This window comes from Myxocyprinus asiaticus, chromosome 17, assembly GCF_019703515.2.
Source record: "Myxocyprinus asiaticus isolate MX2 ecotype Aquarium Trade chromosome 17, UBuf_Myxa_2, whole genome shotgun sequence".
Taxonomy (NCBI): Eukaryota; Metazoa; Chordata; class Actinopteri; order Cypriniformes; family Catostomidae; genus Myxocyprinus; species Myxocyprinus asiaticus.
Window position 1 is genome coordinate 27,048,606 of NC_059360.1, and position 19,450 is coordinate 27,068,055.

General features: G+C 39.8%; 1 protein-coding gene across 1 annotated transcript; it reads left to right on the top strand.

Annotated features, from left to right (window-relative positions):
- Positions 1-1,744: 1,744 nt before the first annotated feature.
- LOC127455107 (platelet-activating factor receptor-like) lies at positions 1,745-17,586 on the top strand. The gene is made up of 2 exons (XM_051722705.1): positions 1,745-2,150; positions 14,909-17,586. Exon 2 carries the CDS (start codon positions 14,909-14,911, stop codon positions 16,001-16,003), a length of 1,095 nt encoding a protein of 364 aa, XP_051578665.1. The 5' UTR covers positions 1,745-2,150; the 3' UTR covers positions 16,004-17,586.
- The last annotated feature ends 1,864 nt before the right edge of the window (positions 17,587-19,450 follow it).

The following is a 19,450-nucleotide window of genomic DNA, read 5'->3' on the forward strand; positions in this document are numbered from 1 at the left end:
TACATTTTTTTTTTTTATAAGTGTAACAAGAAGTTCGGTAATGACACTTTTTAAAAACACATCCAGGTTTTCTGACTTTACAACAAATTTATTTAAAAATGTTAAAGAACATTTACTCACCATGTGCTCTAGGGAGGGAAGAAGGCCTTATGTGACAAAAAAAGGGGACAACATCTTTTCTGTATAAATAAATTCCTTAAAAAAAAAAATGAAATGGCAGAAAAACTCATGTCAGCTAAATTTAGGTAGGATTTGACAAGGTACATTAGGGTGAAGTGTTTTAAAAAAATATGAAAAAAAAACATTTAGTTGTTTAATTTCTAAGTGCAGTTTTGAGGGTTAGACTGGGGGACATGTGCCGCTCAATAGAAAAGAACATATCACTATATTTAAAGATATGTAAAGTTATTACATTAATTTTTTATATTGCTTCTTTTAGTCATGAACTTGACTTTTGTAAATATGTGTTAGTTGCCTATATACGCCTTTAAATAATAATAATAATAATAATAATAATATTAATAATAATATATATATATAAGCTGATATGGGCCACCTTTATGCAGAACGGGCCACAAAACGGCGCCGCGATATGCCAAAGGGGGCAGCGATATGCAGAAAAGGACAGCGACCAGTTTCTATGTATATTCCTGGGCCGATTTCTCTTTCCAGTCCCCCCCAGGACAAGGTTATTTTTTATTAATGTCAGGTTGAGGTAGGTATTCACATGTGCCTTAAATTAATTTAATCATTTATTTTCAGAGACAATGGTTTGCTATTTTTGTATGTTACTTTTTAATTTTTTGCTGTTTCATGAGTTGTTTTGTGTGTGCGTGTGTGTGTGTGTGTTTTGCCTCTTAGATGTTTTATAGTTTAAATTTCACTAAAAATCAATTGAATAGCCAATTATAGTTTGTATATAAATTCATCACCTTGCTTTGAGTGGATACACCTTGTATTAAACATATTTTGGTAACACTTTACAATAAGGTTCCATTTGTTAACATTAGTTAATTCATTAGGTATCATGGACAAACAATGAACAATATATATTTTTACAGCATTTATTAATCTTTGTTAATGCTAGTTAATAAAAATACAATTGTTCATTGTTATTAGTTCATAGTGCATTAACTAATGCAACTTTTGATTTAAAAAATGTATTACTACACGCTGAAATGAACATTAACCAATCTTAAATGCTGTAAAAGTTCTGTTCATTGTTAGTTCATGTTAACTAATGTTGTTAACTAGTTAACAAATGGAACCTTGTAAAGTGTTACCCATATTTTTTTTTAGCTATCATTGCACCATCTAACAACAAATTTCCTGTCACCATCATAAGGTGTTTCCTTATGATGAAAAAAAAAAAAAAAAAAATGAGTCACCCTCTCTCTGCTTCCTGTTTTCATTTTCAATCAGTCTCTTTTTAAAATAATGCTCAGTCTTTTTATGTTCTGGGATATAGAAATAATACATTTTCCTTTGAATTTTCCCTTAAATTGTCCATACTAGTAAATGCTATATAGTCTATGCTACAGTATAACATATAGTATAAGAACAGTTTAAGAAGTTGGGGGATATTAGGTCTCCCAGTCTGGTCAAGATAGTTTTACAGTGATGTTGGGCACTTGTCAGCTGGTCTGTCTGGGTAACCAGTCAGCTGACCATTAATCAGCTAAACAACAACTTGGCCAGACTTATAGGCTAAAGACCAGCTAAACAAGCATAGACCAGCAAACCACCGTAAACTGGTTTAAGCTGTTTTTTTTTTCTTCACCTACAGTAGGCTCTGTCTAATTCTCCAGACAAGTGAATAACGCCCAAAAACGAGTTGTTAATTAGCTTTAGTAATAGTTTTTATTGCTGCGGTTGCACTGACACACTATTGGTGTCTTTTCTTACACCTGTGTAAACCTTTGTATCCTATCTCATAAAGAGACGGCAGATATGGGATACAATTTCACTTTTTGAATGCACAAACTCTTCTCGGGAAAAGAGTGCGCCAGATATCTTGATAGGGAGCGGTTATGGATAAAGAGGGGCGTGACTGTCTGCGAGTGAAATATTCAGAGTAGCTCCTTAAAGCGAGAGAGTGCAGAGAGAGCGGAACACGATCTGGAAGAATCACATTGAATTGAAATTACGAGGTGAGTTAAGAAACAAATTTAGTGTTGTTTTAAGAACATATCCACATCTTTTCCAGGCTGCAAGAAAGACGCGACAAAGCTAAAACACTCCCATTCCATGAAACTGTCAGTGTACTGTAGAGAGTGGAGCGTTCTAGTTTTGTCACAGTGTAGACGGGGTGTACTTGATGTGTAGCCTATTTCCCGCTAAAATTAGTTTAATCTGCTCAATTTTATGATCATTTAAGAAAGAACCAAAAGTATATGCACTTATACAAAACTCAAGAGCATGAAGTTTTTAAAATTCGACTTGCGATTAAATGCGCATGATGCTTTAGTTATTATTTGGCTACTGGTTGTGTCTTTTTGGGGTTTGAGGCTTGCGAAACTTGACAAAAATTCCCTACGTTATCACGAGGCATATTGATTATGGATACATGCAATGCTGGAAAAGCCCGCTGTATATTTCATATGCCATAGTAATGACTCCGAGGTGTTAATTACAGTGACAACTGAGTACAAATAACAAATAAACAATATAATAGTATTATAGTGTAGTATTGTACTATTTTTGTGCACTTCTTACAATTACACGTTGTTTTTCTTATTGCCTATTGTATGTGGTGTGGATGACTTTTCGTTTTGAGAATTTTCAATTTTGTGTGAACTATCCCTTAAACTACTGCAACGAAAAATACATTTTGATACAGTGATGATGGCCGTAACCAGCTATGAGATCAGTAAATTTTCATATTCAAAGATTAAATTTAAAGCTGTATAGAACCGAACAACACCCGAATGCAGTTTTTGTATTGCCTTAGGTCAGTTCATATCTGAATATGTTACAATATCATATATTGTACTTGGGGGGGTCAACATCCCTGATTGTATAGATACTGCTGCGGAGGGTTTCCATCCAAGGTACGAATCATTGCAATTATCAGTTTTTATTAAAAACTACTATATCCAGTTTAAAAATTTCTCCAATTAGATATAAAATTTCCTGAGATTTAAGTGCAGATCAGTGGAGGATTCAGTTTTCTTCCCCCTGGAGGAAGAAAGTTGTGTCACAAAGGAAACTGGTTTGCATTTTCAGTTCGTTCTTCAAACACAGCTATTGTATGATTTTAGAAAACATGGAAAATAGCACGAGTTGCTGAAGAAGAAAATAAAACATATATCTTCTAAAAGAAAATTCTGTCCCTGATGATCATCATGACATTATCTGAAATGTTTAAAAACAGTGGCACACTACATTAGTAGGCCTACACCATCTAGAATACATTATGAAATTTGTCAAATATGCAAACACTGGCCATGATGAAGGATATGCTATTTTATTCATTTTAGTAGCTAATGTTTCATAACGTCATTGCGTATAAAAATAATTGTAATTTTGGTACAATTCCTGGCACCCCACCCTGGACCTCACTCATTTTCAAACCCTTCTACGGCCCTGTGTGGACTTTGTGTTTTTCAGAAAATTAAGCTTCATCCATTAATTTTCTTGATTCAGCAGCAAGAAAAAGATTGCAGATAAATATGCAATGATGAGAAAAAAATAATACAATAATGCATCTGGAACTTGTAGAACTATAGAGCCCCTTAGTAGAGGACAGGGTGGAATTTTTGTTTCCGGAAATAGTTTTGCGTGCCCTTGCAATAAGTTTTGTGTGCCCTAGCAATAGTTTGCGTTCCCTCGCAATACATTTTGTATGCCCTCGTGATATTTTGTGTTCCCTTGCAATAATTTTTGTATGCCCTCGCAATAGTTTGCATTTCCTCGCAAAAAGTTTTGTGTGCCCTCGCAATAGTTTTGCGTTCCCTTGCAATAAATTTACCATGGTTTTACTATAGTAATTACGGATACAACGATATGAGCATTTTTGGCCAATACCGATTTTAACATAAAACTATTGGCCGATACTGATACCGATATTATGGCACTTACCATATTTTGTCATCAGATCACAGTTTTGCTCAGGAATGATGTTTTAAAAATGTACAAAGAAGTACAAAACCTTTTAAATGTTCTAACAATAAATGATTTCCACTGAACATGGATTGGATCTGTTGAACATGTGACAGGCCAAAACTTTAAAGAGAGCCACAATGAAAGATAAAAGATAAACATATTTAAAAAATAACTAAATATCTTAGCATGATGATTGATGTGAAAAAAGTTATTTTGTATTTCTAAAACATTTTTGCATTTCTGTTTTTGCAGTTCAAAACAATAGAACTTTACACATTTTACATGTTCTGTCTGTACTGTATATAATAGAACATAACAAATTCATACCATGCATATGTTGGGCAATTCCACGAAAATGTCAAGCACATCATGGAAAAATAAAACGTTTAAACCAAAGAAGAAAAACGGCCTTTTAAGTTTTATTGTAGTATAATAGATAATGGATAATGAATATTACAGTCCAAACCGCTAGAGGGTGCCGCCTGCTTACACAATGCTGACTGAAGCTCTGATAGCAGTCTATTTTTAAATGCCGCCCTTCAAGCTGTAGTAATTGCACACTCAATTAATCATCCAGCCTTAATGGATACCATACCAATGCCTCAGAAGTCAAAGTTTGCTGGTTTGAAAGCTTTTTGGATAATTTCACCTCATCATATATGTGCCGCTTTCACAACTGTCACGTAATGATGGTTTTTCCTCATTAGAACAAGAATGATTATAAATTAAATATTACATGTTCTAAGGAGTGCCAACCCTTCTACAATCTGTGGCTATTATTATTTCTGGATTGTGCATTTGAATTCACAGAGTTTTACAAAGTGTGTTGATAATTAATTAAGAATGAACCATCGGTTTTTCATATCAGCATTTTCATGCTTTAAACAGAATTGCGGCCGATATATCGGTGCATTCCTAATAGTAACCATATTTTAACTTTGGTACTCATAGTAAAACCATAGTAATAATGCAAGAAAATGAAAACTATGCTAATAAAAATCATAATTTAACCATGGTTACTATATAGATACAGTATACTGTATTAAAACCCTGGTTTCCACCAAAAAAAAAAAAAAAAACCATGGTTACTTAACTTACTTTTCATAGTTACTACAGTATTACTATAGTAAAACCATGGTTTCCACCAAAAAACAAAACAAAACAAAACATGGTAAGCCTACAACAATCATGCTACTACAATATTACTATAGAAAAATTATTTCTGCCAAAAACTATGGTTACTACAGTCCAGAGCCATAGAAAAAGAGAGTTGCGACACTCCCATAAACTTCCATTGTAATCGAAGAATGCGGAAGTAGCGCGTGTCATGGGCTGACCAATAGTTCCAAACATTGTATAGTTCCAGTGTGCAACTGCATTCATTTTCAGTGTTTCCGAAGCACGCTTGCTGGCAAGTTGAAGAAATGACTGAATTGTTTTCATATTCCAAGCATTAGTGGACCTTTTATCAATTTAGGCAATAGTGGTATTTTATGTAGCCAGCTTTAAAGTATATTGTAAGATAACAGATCGTAACTTGGTTGTCATCAAGCTCTGCAGAAGCCTGATAACGACCCATTCATTTGAATCAGGTGTGTTGGAAGAGGGAAACATATAAAACATGCTGGGCAAGGGGGACTCGAGGAGCAGGGTTGAAGACCACTGATCTAGATCACTGGATCTAGCACTACAAATAACAGGAGTGGAAGACCATGGGTGGGGGAACAACCTTTACCCTCTCACTAGACATATTGTATAATAAAATGTTTTATTGAATGCAATTGGTTGCCTTGTATATTCTGTACTATTGACCAAACTCCTTTCTTGGCTTAAATTGAGCAGTTGCTGGTGTGATTGATATTTAGATTAGATTTAACTTTGTCATTGCATCAAGTACGATAAATATAAGTATCATCAACATAATAAATTGTAATGTGGGCTAATTAATAAAAGAACGTGTTTAACAAGTCCCATTTACTTAAACAGTCTAACGTTAAATGTAAAGTAAAACAATAGTCCTCAGTAGGCTACAGTACGGTAGCTAGCATAGCCATTTCTAGCTCTGCTTCACAATACTGCTGCCTAGTGTTATACAGTAATATAAATAAATGTAAATAATAATAATAAAGTAGCAGACATATAAATGATACAACACACCAGTAACCAATGAACATTATGTGTTAATATACCGAAAATTGCTGTAAATCTAGTTGGTGCTGCTATCTGTCCCGCCGAAAACCATTCAAACTGGTTGACAGCGCGGATTTGTTTGGAACTATTGAGAGCTACATGAAGCACGTGAACGCATGTCGGCGAGATCAAAGAGTGTCGCAACTCTCTTTTTCAATGGCTCTGCTACAGTCTACAATATTACTATATTAGAACCATAGTTAAACTATGTTATTTGTATAGTAAAACCATAATAACCACAAAATTATTATTTTTATATTACTATAGTTTTGGTTTTCCTGTATTATCACTATAGTTTCACTACGAATATCATGGTTAAAATATGGTTACTGTAGTAAAACTATTGTAAATTTATGGCGAGGGAACGCAGATTATTGCGAGAGCACTCAAAACGTACTTTGATGGAATGCAAAACTTATTTCGAGGTCACGTAAAACTATTTCAGAAAGCAAATTCCCACCCTGTCCTCTAAGGGGTTCCGTATTACATATGTTATGAGAATCAAAGACTACTCTTGACAAAAGGCACATTTCTTATTTCACAATGGGTGTGCTGTTCAGTAAAACAGGCACTGCTGCTCTCATCATTTATGAATAACAGTTTCAACAGAACAGACAATATCAATAAATTAGTGTCAAACTGACCATTATTCGTCATGCTGATGTCTTTATATTTTTAGGATCACTGGACTATGAAAAAAATAACTGCATGACACACAACAGTACAGAGCGATTGTTTGTTAGCAATTCACTTATCCCACTTTTGATAGACAGTATGTTACTGCTTATCTTCACCACTACAGTAATTCTTATCTATTTTCCTGACATACTTAAAGGGATAGTTCACCCAAAAATTAAATAATTTACCTAATGCTATCCCAGATGTGTAAGACTTTCTCTATCTGTCACTCACTCGACGTTGTGTCGATGTAGTGACACTAGGGGTCACTCTTGAGAGCCCGAGACACCTCTGGTCTATGATAAAAGGCCAATGAAAATTGGCGAGTGGTATTTGCATGCCACTCCCCCGGACATACGGGTATATAAGGAGCTGGTATGCAACCACTCGTTCAGATTTTCTCTTCGGAGCCGAACGGTCATGCTCATTGAGCTGAATACTACTGTTCATTCACCTCTGCTGGATCTGACGGCGCATTTCAGCGGCTTCTCCCTCCTCTGCACTGGTGCACTGCAGAGAATGCCCCTGGGCGCTTTGGCAGAAAAACAAGAGTATATTTTCTGAAAGAGCTTTTCCTCCTCTAAAAGTGTATATATTTCTCTAAAAGAGCGGCACACACGGAATGTCTTTTTAAAGACGCGTCTTTTTAAAGATGCCTTTCCGTTTGTGTTTTATTCCTGGTTGCGGTCATTATCTCTCAATTTCGGATGGTCATGATCGCTGTCTTTCATGTCTGGGCACGACCCACACGGAGGCAGCGTTTGTGGATGGTTCATGTTCTCACTGCGAGAACATGACCATGGCAATGTTGCGGTCGCGGCTTGCTTTCATAAGAGGCTCCCCGCCTCGGTCCTTCTACCTACGGGTATGAGGCCAGCGCAGCTAGCTCTGGGGGCGATTTGGGGACCCCAATGGGAACGTCTCCGCCGGGTATCCCCCCGCGGACCTCCCATTCCCCAGCACGCTCGTCTGCCCCATTCGGGCTTCCGGATGAGTTTGCCGGCTCGTCTCACGGCGAGTCTGGCTTCTTGTTCGGAGCCCGCGAAGATGATGAGCTCTCGAGTGCGGCATCAGAGAGCGGGCTTGTCCAGTCTGACGCAGAAGCCTCAGCTGGGCTTCCCCCTTCGGGGACGATTGCCCAGTCACAGGCTGATGCCGAAATGATGGACATGCTTTCCCGGGCGGCCGCGAGCGTCGGGTTAGAGTGGAACCCTCCACTCTCCCCTGAACCCTCGCGGCTTGATGATTGGTTCCTGGGCTCGTAGCGCCGCTCAAAGCAGCCACGCCCCGCTCCAGTGCCATTCTTCCCGGAAGTGCATGAGGAGCTGACGAAGTCGTGGGAGGCACCTTTTACTGTCCAGCTCCGATTCCGCAGTTCCCCCGCTCTCACTACCCTCGATGGCGGGGCGGCCAGGGGCTATACGGCGATTCCCCCGGTGGATAAGGCGCTCGCAGTGCACCTATGCCTGCCCTAAGCTCCCGTCCAAGCCCTGTAGGCTCACGTCATCCCTGACGGCTAAAGCCTACAGCGTTGCAGGACAAGCCGCCTCTGCCCTGCACGCCATGGCTCTCCTGCAGGTCCACCAAGCCAAGGCATTGAAAGAACTGCACGAGGGTAGTTCCTCCCCAGATTTGATGCAGGAACTGCACTCGGCGACCGACCTCGCTCTCCGGGCGACGTAGGTCACGGTGTGGTCTCTCGGGCGGACGATGGCCACACTAGTGGTCCAGGAGCGCCACCTTTGGCTCAGTCTGGTCGAGATGGGCAAGGCCGACAAGACACGGTTCCTTGCTGCCCCCATTTCCCAGGCGAGGACTTAGCCCAGCAGTTCTCGGCGGTGAAGCAGCAGATGGAGGCAATCCGGCACATCCTATGTGATTCGGCTATGTGATTCAGTTCGCCAGGCGCCCACCCAGGTTCCGCCCAGGTTCACTTCATCTTGGTCGAGCGAAAACGCTGCCACCTTGCGCGTGGAGATCGCTACCCTCCTACGGAAGGGCGTGATAGAACCTGTCCCTCCAGCTGAGATGAAGAAAGGGTTTCACAGCCCCTACTTCATCGTACCGAAAAAAGGCGGTGGGTTGCGGCCAATTTTGGACTTGCGAGTACTGAACCGGGCTTTACACAGACTCCCGTTCAAGATGCTGACGCAAAAACGCATTCTGGCGAGTGTCCGGCATCAAGATTGGTTCGCGGCGGTAGACCTGAAGGATGCGTACTTCCACGTCTCGATCTTTCCTCGACACAGACCCTTCCTGCGGTTTGCATTTGAGTGTCATGCGTATCAGTACAAAGTCCTCCCTTTCGGCCTGTCCCCTCAAGTCTTTACGAAGATCGCAGAGGCTGCCCTTGCCCCGTTAAGGGAGGTGGGCATTCACATTCTCAACTATCTCGACGACTGGCTAATCCTAGCTCACTCTCGAGACATGTTGTGTGCACACAGGGACCTGGTGCTCTCACACCTCAGCCGACTAGGGCTTTGGGTCAACTGGGAAAAGAGCAAGCTCCTTCCGGTTCAGAGCATCTCTTTTCTCGGTTTGGAGTTGGACACAGTCTCCTTGACAGCGCGCCTTACGAACGAGCGTGCCCAGTCGGTGCTGGCCTGTTTGAAGGCGTTCAAACAGAAAACAGCGGTTCCACTGAAACTTTTTCCGAGGCTCCTGGGGCATATGGCGTCCTCGGTGGTGGCCACCCCGCTCGGGTTGATGCATATGAGGCCGCTTCAGCACTGGCTCCAGACTCGAGTCCCGAGATGGGCATGGCGCCACGGGACACATCGCGTGGCCATCACGCCGGTCTGTCACCATCTTTTCAGCGTCTTTTCCTGATGCGAAGACCCCCAGAGATGCGCAGTCGGATCAGTGCTTTCCTTCCTGCAGGAGAGGTTGGAAGGGAGGCTGTCCCCTTCCACCTTGAAGGTGTACATTGCTGCCATAGCAGCACACCATGACGCAGTCGACGGTAAGTTCTTAGGGAAGCACGACCTGATCATCAGGTTCCTAAGAGGCGCCAGGAGGCTGAATCCCTCCAGACCACGCCTCGTTCCCTCATGGGACCTCTCTGTAGTTCTTCAGGGTCTACAGAGAGCCCCCTTTGAGCCTTTCAGCCCTCCTGACTGTGCTCACTTCCATCAAGAGGGTAGGTGACCTGCAGCGAAACAGCGTGCCTGGAGTTCGGTCCGGGTTACCCTCACGTGATCCTTTGACCCCGACCGGGCTACGTGACCAAGGTTCCCACCACCCCTTTTAGGGACCAGGTGGTGAACCTGCAAGCACTGCCCCAGGAAGAGGCAGACCCAGCCCTGTCGTTGCTGTGTCCGGTGCGCGCTTTACACATCTATTTGGATCGCATGCAGAGCTTTAGAATCTCTGAGCAGCTCTTTGTCTGCTTTGGTGCACAGCGGAAAGGAAGCGCTGTCTCCAAGCACTGGCTCATTGATGACATAACTATGGCATATCTCGCCCAGGACATGCCACCCCTGGTAGGGCTATGAGCCCATTCTACCTGGGGTGTAGCGGGTTCCTGGGCCCTGGCCAGAGGTGCCTCTCTAACAGACATTTGCAGAGCAGCAGGCTGGGCAACACCCAACACCTTTGCAAGGTTCTACAACCTCCGGGTGGAACCGGTTTCGTCCCAGGTAGTGGCATGCAACACAAGCGGATAAGCCCGGGATAGCTGGCCGGGTGTATCGCTTGCACATAGCGCCTTCCACCTCCTTTTGAGCTGAAGATGTGCGCCATTAATTTCCAGTAGTTTTCACAAACTTTGTTCCCTGGTTGACTTCCTCCGAGCCCTGTGGCATTGGAGTTTTCGAAGAGACTCGCTGCCGGCCCAGTACACATGCTAACTAAGAGTCCTGTTCTGGGGTAGGTGCTCTGCATGTGGTGGTTTCCTGTAAGGCTAACCCCATGCAATATATATCTCCCGCTAGTTCGTTTCCCTGTTGGCAAACTGCATCTTCCTGGGGCAGAGCCTTTCTGCCCCAGTCTCCTTGTTTGAAGTAACTCCTCCCCTGTTGGGTAGGATCTACCTTGAAGACTCTCCACATGGTCGGAAAGACCATGTGACGTATTTTGCCACTTAAATATCCCCCCCTCTCTTTGGGCGAGGTGTGGTCTCTGCAGTGTCTTCCCCTTGGGAGGGACACCCTCCGACTAGACTTGGCGGCCCAGTCGGATAATCCCCCTTCTTTTTTAGGGAATATAAAAAGAGAAGGGGAAAAGAGGCCACGACTGGGTTAAGCCTGTCTCTGTCTTTTGGGTAGTCGACTTGTCCCCAAAGGGCCGTTCGACACTCATAACTATGTTGGGGGAGGTTACGTGTCGACCTGGTGTGCTGGCTATGAGGCACACAGTAGTCTGCCCACCACACACTGCCAGTTCACGTAACACAGTTCAGCCAATTGTGGCTGTAACACTTCTTAGTGGAAAGGAGGAGGCGAGAAGCAAGATTTCCTGGTTCAGGTAGGAGTTTTAATCATGCACCCTGACGGTTACAGTTCCACACTCATCAGTTTCACAGGCAAACATTTACTCAAACACTTCAAGTTCAATACACTAATAGTACAAATAGAATGCAGCGTCGTGGCCTTTCTTGCGCCAGTCTGTCCCCTGACTGCTGGCGATGTGGCTCTTTTAAGCCGCTCTCCCGTGCTCACTGAAATTAGAGACAGGTGTTAGACATAATTTAGCTCAGGTGTAAGCGCCCTTACCGCTTTCTCTCTCTCCGGAGAGATGCTTGACCACGCCCCCGCTGCCACAGTGGCGTTTCGTATAGGGACCCCTAGTGTCACTACATCGACACAACGTTGAGTGAGTGACAGATAGGGAACATCATGGTTACTTGTGTAACCTCCGTTCCCTGATGGAGGGAACAAGACGTTGTGTCCCTCCTGCCACAACGCTGAACTACCCGCTGAAATGGCCGGACCTTATATCGGCTCCTCAGCATAAAACCTGAATGAGTGGTTGCATACCAGCTCCTTTTGTACCCGTATGTCTGGGGGAGTGGCATGCAAATACCACTCGCCAATTTTCATTGGCCTTTTATCAAAGACCAGAGGTGTCTCGGGCTCCCAAGAGTGACCCCTAGTGTCACTACATCGACACAACGTCTCGTTCCCTCCATCAGGGAATGGAGGTTACACAAGTAACCATGACGTTTTTTCTGCTGAACACAGAAAGAAGAATATATCAGCTCTGTAGGTCCATACAATGCAAGTAAATGGTGACCAGAATTTTGAAGCTCCAAATGGACATAATGGCAGTAGGGATGCTTTGATCAATCAGCTACTGATCGGTATCGCATAGAGCCCAACCGATATGGGATTTTTGAGACTGATACCGATTTTAGAGGGGAACAATTCACAGATTAACAATATGGTGGCCAATATAGTAAATTTTTGAGCTGGAGTGAAAACAGACCTTTTTTATGTGGATTGTGCACTGATTGGTACTCAGATGGCTGCTTTCTTAATCAAATATTTTTATCAAAGAACATTTGACATTATTATTATTATACATTGTCAACATTGGAAAAAGTACAATATTTCCCTCTAAAATGTAGTGGAGTGGAAGTATAAAGTAATAGAAAATGCTATGGTAATACTCAAGTAAAGTACAAGTACCTCTAAATTGTACTAAAGTACAGTTTTCTTGCTTATCAAAACATCATCAGCAATATTTCGCTGCTAAGAAAACAGTCACAAACAATAACTCATGGTTCGCTGCTGCCGAGTCAAGAGATCAGCGGCAGCAGTGTTACACCGTATTCTACTATACAAGTTCAGGGGAAACTTTCAACGGTGGAAATCCAGACTTTTAAATATTACATTTTATAAATATAATGACTGGATCTGTTCGGTTAAAGGGGGTACCAAACTGCGAATCCTGAATAAAACAGTTTTGTGAAAACATGTTTACACATTAGCTTCCACTCAGCTGACAAGGTATGAAAGTAGCTATGTGGTTTGCTAGTTAGCTATAAGCTCGTTGTCATGGAGAGTAAAAGATGGACATTGTTTATTTACTTTCCAGCATTGCATCTCACCAACTAAGTAACAATGTAGCGTGAAATCAAAACTCAACAGACACAATGCACCACCGCACTGTTGTGATAAACATGAGTGACATGGTTGTCAGGAACAGGGTTAACGTTATATTAGTTATATTGAAAAGGGAAAATGATGGGGACATTGTTAATTAATTTTCCAGTATGTATTTCACAAACTAGTTAGCAACTTACTGTGAAGACACCACTTAACTCCGCACTGTCTTTAGAACCACCATCAGCTCAGCTCTGTAAACAATGGAGTCGTAGCGCACCCCAAGCATTGTTTTGTGCATTATATGTTCTGAAAAAAAAGTTTTCATATCTGCGCATATCGAAAAACATATATGCCAATAATGATATATCTGTGAAAGGCTAATTTTGACCAATAAATCAGTCGGGCACTAATCATTACAGTTGAATATAAAATTTTACTATACAGTTGAAATATATTTCTGTCACAATTTCTTGAATTTCTGGGCCCTAGCTTATATTTTGAAATGTGCTTTTATTATGACATGTATTTTTTGCCTGAATCTTTACTTTCCGGATAGACAGTTTGCGACACAGGGACCATGTCTGAAATCTCATCTCTTTACACTGGCATTTGAGTCTGACAAATTAAATGTAGGACATAGTTTTGAAGTGTTTGTATTTTAGATTACTGGTGTTTATGTATGTGGTAATTTTGAAATGTTATGTTTTAAATTGTATTACTGTGAAGCACTTTGGTCATTTTTTTTTTCACTTTTGTTGTTTTAAATGCAATATAAATAAAGTTGAGATTGCAGCGCAAATGCTGTGATTTAATTATATAAATATATAGTTTACATGTGCTGCATGGTTCACAGTAGTTTAGTGCTCTGCTCTGTCATCTGATACAACGTGAATGATTCTCAATGTCTGTGGAGTTTCCAATGTTTGAGCGGTCGGACTTATACTTTCATTCAAAGTACGCATGTCTTCCACACTAAGATTGCAGCCTTTAGCGGTTTAATAAATCACACTAGGACATTTAATTTGATTAATTGGCCATTTCAGTGTAAGGAGTAACAGAGGACATGCTCAAAATGAGCATTTTAAAGCAGTTGTGTGTCAGTCATACTGCACGGTGGTACCGGATTGAGTTGGTGCTCGGTACTACCAGTACTGCAGAAACACTGGTATTGTTACATCTTTTTTATTTTAGTATCGACTTGGTACCGAAGTACCGGTACTTTTGACAACACTACTTACCGTTAGATCATACATGGCTGTCTTGTTCATATAAGATCATCGCTAGATCATATTTGGCCTCATATCTGTAACAGCTGTTGCACTTTAGAAAGTACAAACAGCTGTTTGTGATTGGAGTTTGTGTGATTCCTTCGTGAAAAGTTCATATCTCTCAACAGCAGCTGTGGGATGAATGGGTCTTTATAGAGCAGATGCGATAATGATTGTGATCCATGAAATATCATAGATTATGTCAAATCCTGAGATTGTCCTGATCCACCAGTCCTGACAGAAATTTAAAGAAGCCCAAGTCTCCAATAATCTTTTGGAAACGGGGTGTTAACACCCAGTTTAAGCTCAATTTGAGGGAAGCGCTCATAGACAGCAGTTCTTTTCTGCAATGCCAAAAGAACCCGGAAGTGCCACTACCTTGCGTTTGTTTGTAAAGAGTAACTTCATCTATTGAACTAAGGCCATAAATACAATAGACAGGGTCAACTAAAATGGCTTTCTCCCCATCCGGTATATGTGGTTACGACCTTGCATCAGACAGAGATTTTCAGTACAGCTTTTTATTAAACTCCATAAATTTTAATTTGAGCCAGTTAATGACTTAATCCCAGTTTCGTATGTGATGCATATGATGTCTATAAGAGTCTGTCTCATTTTCAGATGCACAAGATGGAGAATCCTGCAGGATTGTGGAACACTGGAGGCTTCAGCCTTGAGAATCAAACAACGAAATTCAACGAATCTTCAACATTCACTGACTCTGAGTTTCGTTACACTCTCTTCCCTGTTTTCTATGGTCTGGTCTTTGTCTTTGGGTTGGCAGCCAACTGCTATGCTCTTTATGTACTGCACCATATGCGTGATACCAAAGCCATGAATGAGATCTGTATCTACATGACCAACCTGACGGTTGCAGACCTGCTCTTTGTGTCTGCTCTGCCATTCTGGATCGGCTACTACGTGCATAAAGGTAACTGGATGTATTCAGATGCTGTCTGCCGTATCACAGGCTCATTTTTCTTCATCAACACATACTGCTCTATCCTCTTCCTCACTGTCATCAGTGTTAACCGTTATTGGGCTGTTACTAGACCACTGGTGGCCGCTTCCTCTGACTGCTGGAAACGTGGAGCAATCATCTCGGCAGTTGTCTGGGTTGTCACTCTTGCAGCAGCAATTAAATACCTCACTGAACCTGGAGTCCAGGAGGACACAGAGAAGGGAATTGTACGCTGTTTCGAGGGTTATCACGTAAAGAGTTATGCTACTAAATATTCAGTGGCCACAACCCACTTCATTATTATTGTCCTGTTTTTTGTTGTTTTCTTAATGGTCATTATCTGCAATATCTTGATTGCGCAAGCTCTTATGGCCCAACCAATCAGTCAGCCTCAAGTCAGCACGGGTAAGCGGCCTAGCGGTACCAAGCGCAGAGCCTTGAGGATGCTGTGTGCCATTGTAGGTGTATTTGTGATCTGTTTCCTGCCCCACCATGTGTTGCAGGGTCCCTGGGTACTTTCGGTGCTAGGCCTGAAGAAATCCTGGAGCAAGGAGACTCACCAACTCCTAAATGATGCTCACCAGATCACCCTGATGTTTATGGGCTTCAACTGCATCCTGGACCCACTGGTGTATTGCTTCGCCACAACAAATTTCCACAAATACATCCAGGGTCACTTTAAAAATGTCAAGAATAACAAAAGCTGCTCATGCAATATAGTAAGCACGGCTATGTCTCTGAAGAGCAGACATTAGAGCGAATTATGAATGGTGCCAAAGAGCAGAAAAAATAGGTCAGGAATATTTGAAATCCGCTCCCTTGGTGTCTGAATATTTAATCAATTATAATCTTATTTAGGATTTTAGCAGGTTTGATTTCACAAAATTTTCTCAGTAGATTCTGTTCGGATTCTTAATAAAAAAATTGTCTGCTGAAATGATCTATCTTGCAATTGCTGCCTCTAGCAGGCAGAGGCAGGGCAACAACCAACCAACAGACTATTTCACACATATATATACAATTTTGTATATGCTAAGTGATATAGTCAAAAGACAATAATCGGAGTTACTGATAACAGCATGGATCTCTTAAATACCTACACTTGCACTGAATAGAGGTGGAATTGACCCCAGTATCTAAATGGGTCAAACAAATCTACTAAACTATTCTTGGTGATGAGACTGTTTCAAGAAGAATGAAAACATGGGATCATGCCTTGAGATACATTGGTTTAGAATGAGGAAGATAAACAAGTGAAAAGGGAGCTGCCTTACTTGCAGAGTAGCTCTGTAAGGAGTGTTCTTTTGAATTTCCTTTTGAAGGTTTTTTTTAAAACTTTTTTTGTCACACTGGAAGTCTTCATTTTCTTCTGCAATAATTTGTCATAAAAGGGGAACTTGAAATGCACCCATTGCCTGGAACTGCGCATGCAGACCCGGGGAGATTTTGGACAACAAATTTAATACAATAATTAAATGCAATTATTACAGTAAATTAAATTTATTATACAATGAAATGATTGTGTGACTCAATATTGGTTCTCAATAGAAGTTGAGTAAATATTAATTTGTTAACTTGTACAAATTCTACATCTAAAAATTGTTGTTGTCATTTTTTCTGTTGCCTTTTTATTGTGTTCTGATTATATTTATTGAACAGAATGAAATATACTCTTTATTCTTAATTAACTTATACAAATTCTACGTCTTAAAATTGTTGATGTCATTTTCTGTTGCCTTTTTATTGTGTTCTGATGTTATTTATTGAACAGAATGAAATATACTCTTTTAAGCTGATGTTTGTATTTTGAATGTATTTAACACTTTCATGTAAATATGTCAAATTTAATAATGTTTTAAAAATGTTACTTATTTCCAGTGATATCTTGGTGTTCTTTAATGTGTTTATATGAGCCATATGTTTTTGGGTGGCATTTGGTGGCATTGGAGACATTTAATCAATGCTCAGTGTTCACATTTTACTTTCTTTTTTTTTTTTTTTTAAGTTCTCTATCAAACATGAAGTTTGTCTAGAATGTGCTGTGTACTGTACTTTTTTTGAGTGTTTGATTTAAAAAAAAGAAGAACAGAGTGTGTGAAACACAGATCTGATGAAAGATTCTTTGTTTCACATTTTAGAGAACTGCAGATACTATTGCAGTTCAGCCACTGTTTTTCTATTTATTATTAAAAAGAAGGGAAATCATTGAACTTTGTACATCTAACAATTCTTTTTATGTCATGTAAGGCTATATCAGTACTGATAAGTCATAATAATAATAATAATTATAATAATAATAATAAAATATTTATTCAGCTGTAGGTAATCATGTTTAGCTTTTTCTGTTTATTCGCAAAAGATCAGAAGAAATGTGTGCTATAATGTAGATTAGTATGTGTTCTTCAGCTTAGATTTCATTAGTCATGGGTGCTGGATTCAGGTCTGTGTAATTTGTCGTTCACGTCAACATCAGATCAGCGCCCGCAAGTGGTAACTTTAAAAACATGATTTAAATAATGATCCCACTTTAAATGGTTAGTTTTGCATTCAGAGACTTTTGACTATAGTATCGGCATCTGGTCATTTTTCAGCTTATTCTGGCTAAGAACTATCTACTTAGAGACAAAGGGTCTGTCTAATAAGTATAGTGGCAGCCTAATTTTGTTTTTACATTCTGTTTGGGGGGTGGGGTAAGCTTATCTGAAATAGTTGCTAGCCTACAATAATAGAACGCCATGAAAAAAAGGCTTCAAGAGATTTTTGAATTTTCTCAATTTCTCAAGGAAGTAACACACACAACAAAAATGTTTAGCATTACAGTGCAAAAAAGGAGAAAAGTTAAATATTTAAGGCAACATGATGTTTTGCGATTTTTTTAGTTCTCTCAACAAATTTAATTATCCATAGTACTTTAGCCAACTTGGCTTTGTTTTGTTTCATTAAACACTAAATGTCTCCAGCCAATAAATTCTTGTCACAACAATTACACTGTAAAAAAGAAAAAAGTGGTTGTGCTGGTTTAAATTAATATAACTTGTTAAATGAACATAGTGTCTTATTAAATAAACTTGACTTTCTTATTTAAATCAACATTAACCTAAGTTAAATCAAATTGAATACTTTTATAGTATTATTAACTCAATTAATTTAATATCTATCTCATTATCTGAGGTGCCTTAAACTGCTATTTGAGCACACATGGATCTCAACACTTTTCACACAAATCACAATGATGGTGACACTCAACAAGCACATAATCAAGTAAAAAGATGAGCTCTGAATTATTACTATATGACTAATAACTCAAAGTGACAACAAACACAACAACCAATAGCATAAATAAAAGCAGCACACACTAAAATGAAAAAATAAGACAGTAACACTGCAGTCTGCATAATATATTCATGCTACAGTGCATGCTGAGAATTCAAATACATGAGCATGAGGTGCATAGATCTCTTGACTTATATTTTTGAGTTCAGATGAATAGTTTTTCTAAGTTTGATAACTTTTAACAAGTTCAGCCAAAAACTTAAATAATTGAGTTATCTCAACAAGATCATCAAGTACAGTTATTCTAACACTACACATATTACTGTAAGTTAAGATAACAATAAGGCTAAATCATTTTTTACAGTGCACAGATAACTTGTTCAGCAAACTCTTGTTAGCAACTCAAGAAACTTTCATCTGTTTTTTTTTTTTTTTTTTTTTTTATCATGCACAGTTTTAAAGGAGTGTTGACTCAAAAGAAGATAATACATATAACACATACATGTCATTTCTCAAGACATAGACCCTTAACACATTAACCTCAATAATGGTCATATTAAACAAACACATCATTACATAAAAGATTATTTCAGAATATAACCTGAATATAAATGAGTCTAACATGTATTACTGGTCTAACATGTATTTGTGTGTAGATTCTAAGTATTTCAAATTTCCTAGTAACTGTTACTCAAAAAATAAAAATCTCTGCATTGGTTTCAACATCACTGTGCATACGCATGGTAGTCAAATGCTCCCAACAAATCTCAACTTACAAAGGCTGGTTTTCAAGACATTGTAATGTTTGTTATTCTAAACAGATGTGTAAACTGCTGAACTAGCAGTTGTAAGTCAAAGTAACATTATGTGTTATATTGCATTGAGTTAACTCCAAAATCCTCATCAGCACAACAATCATTTTTTTTTTT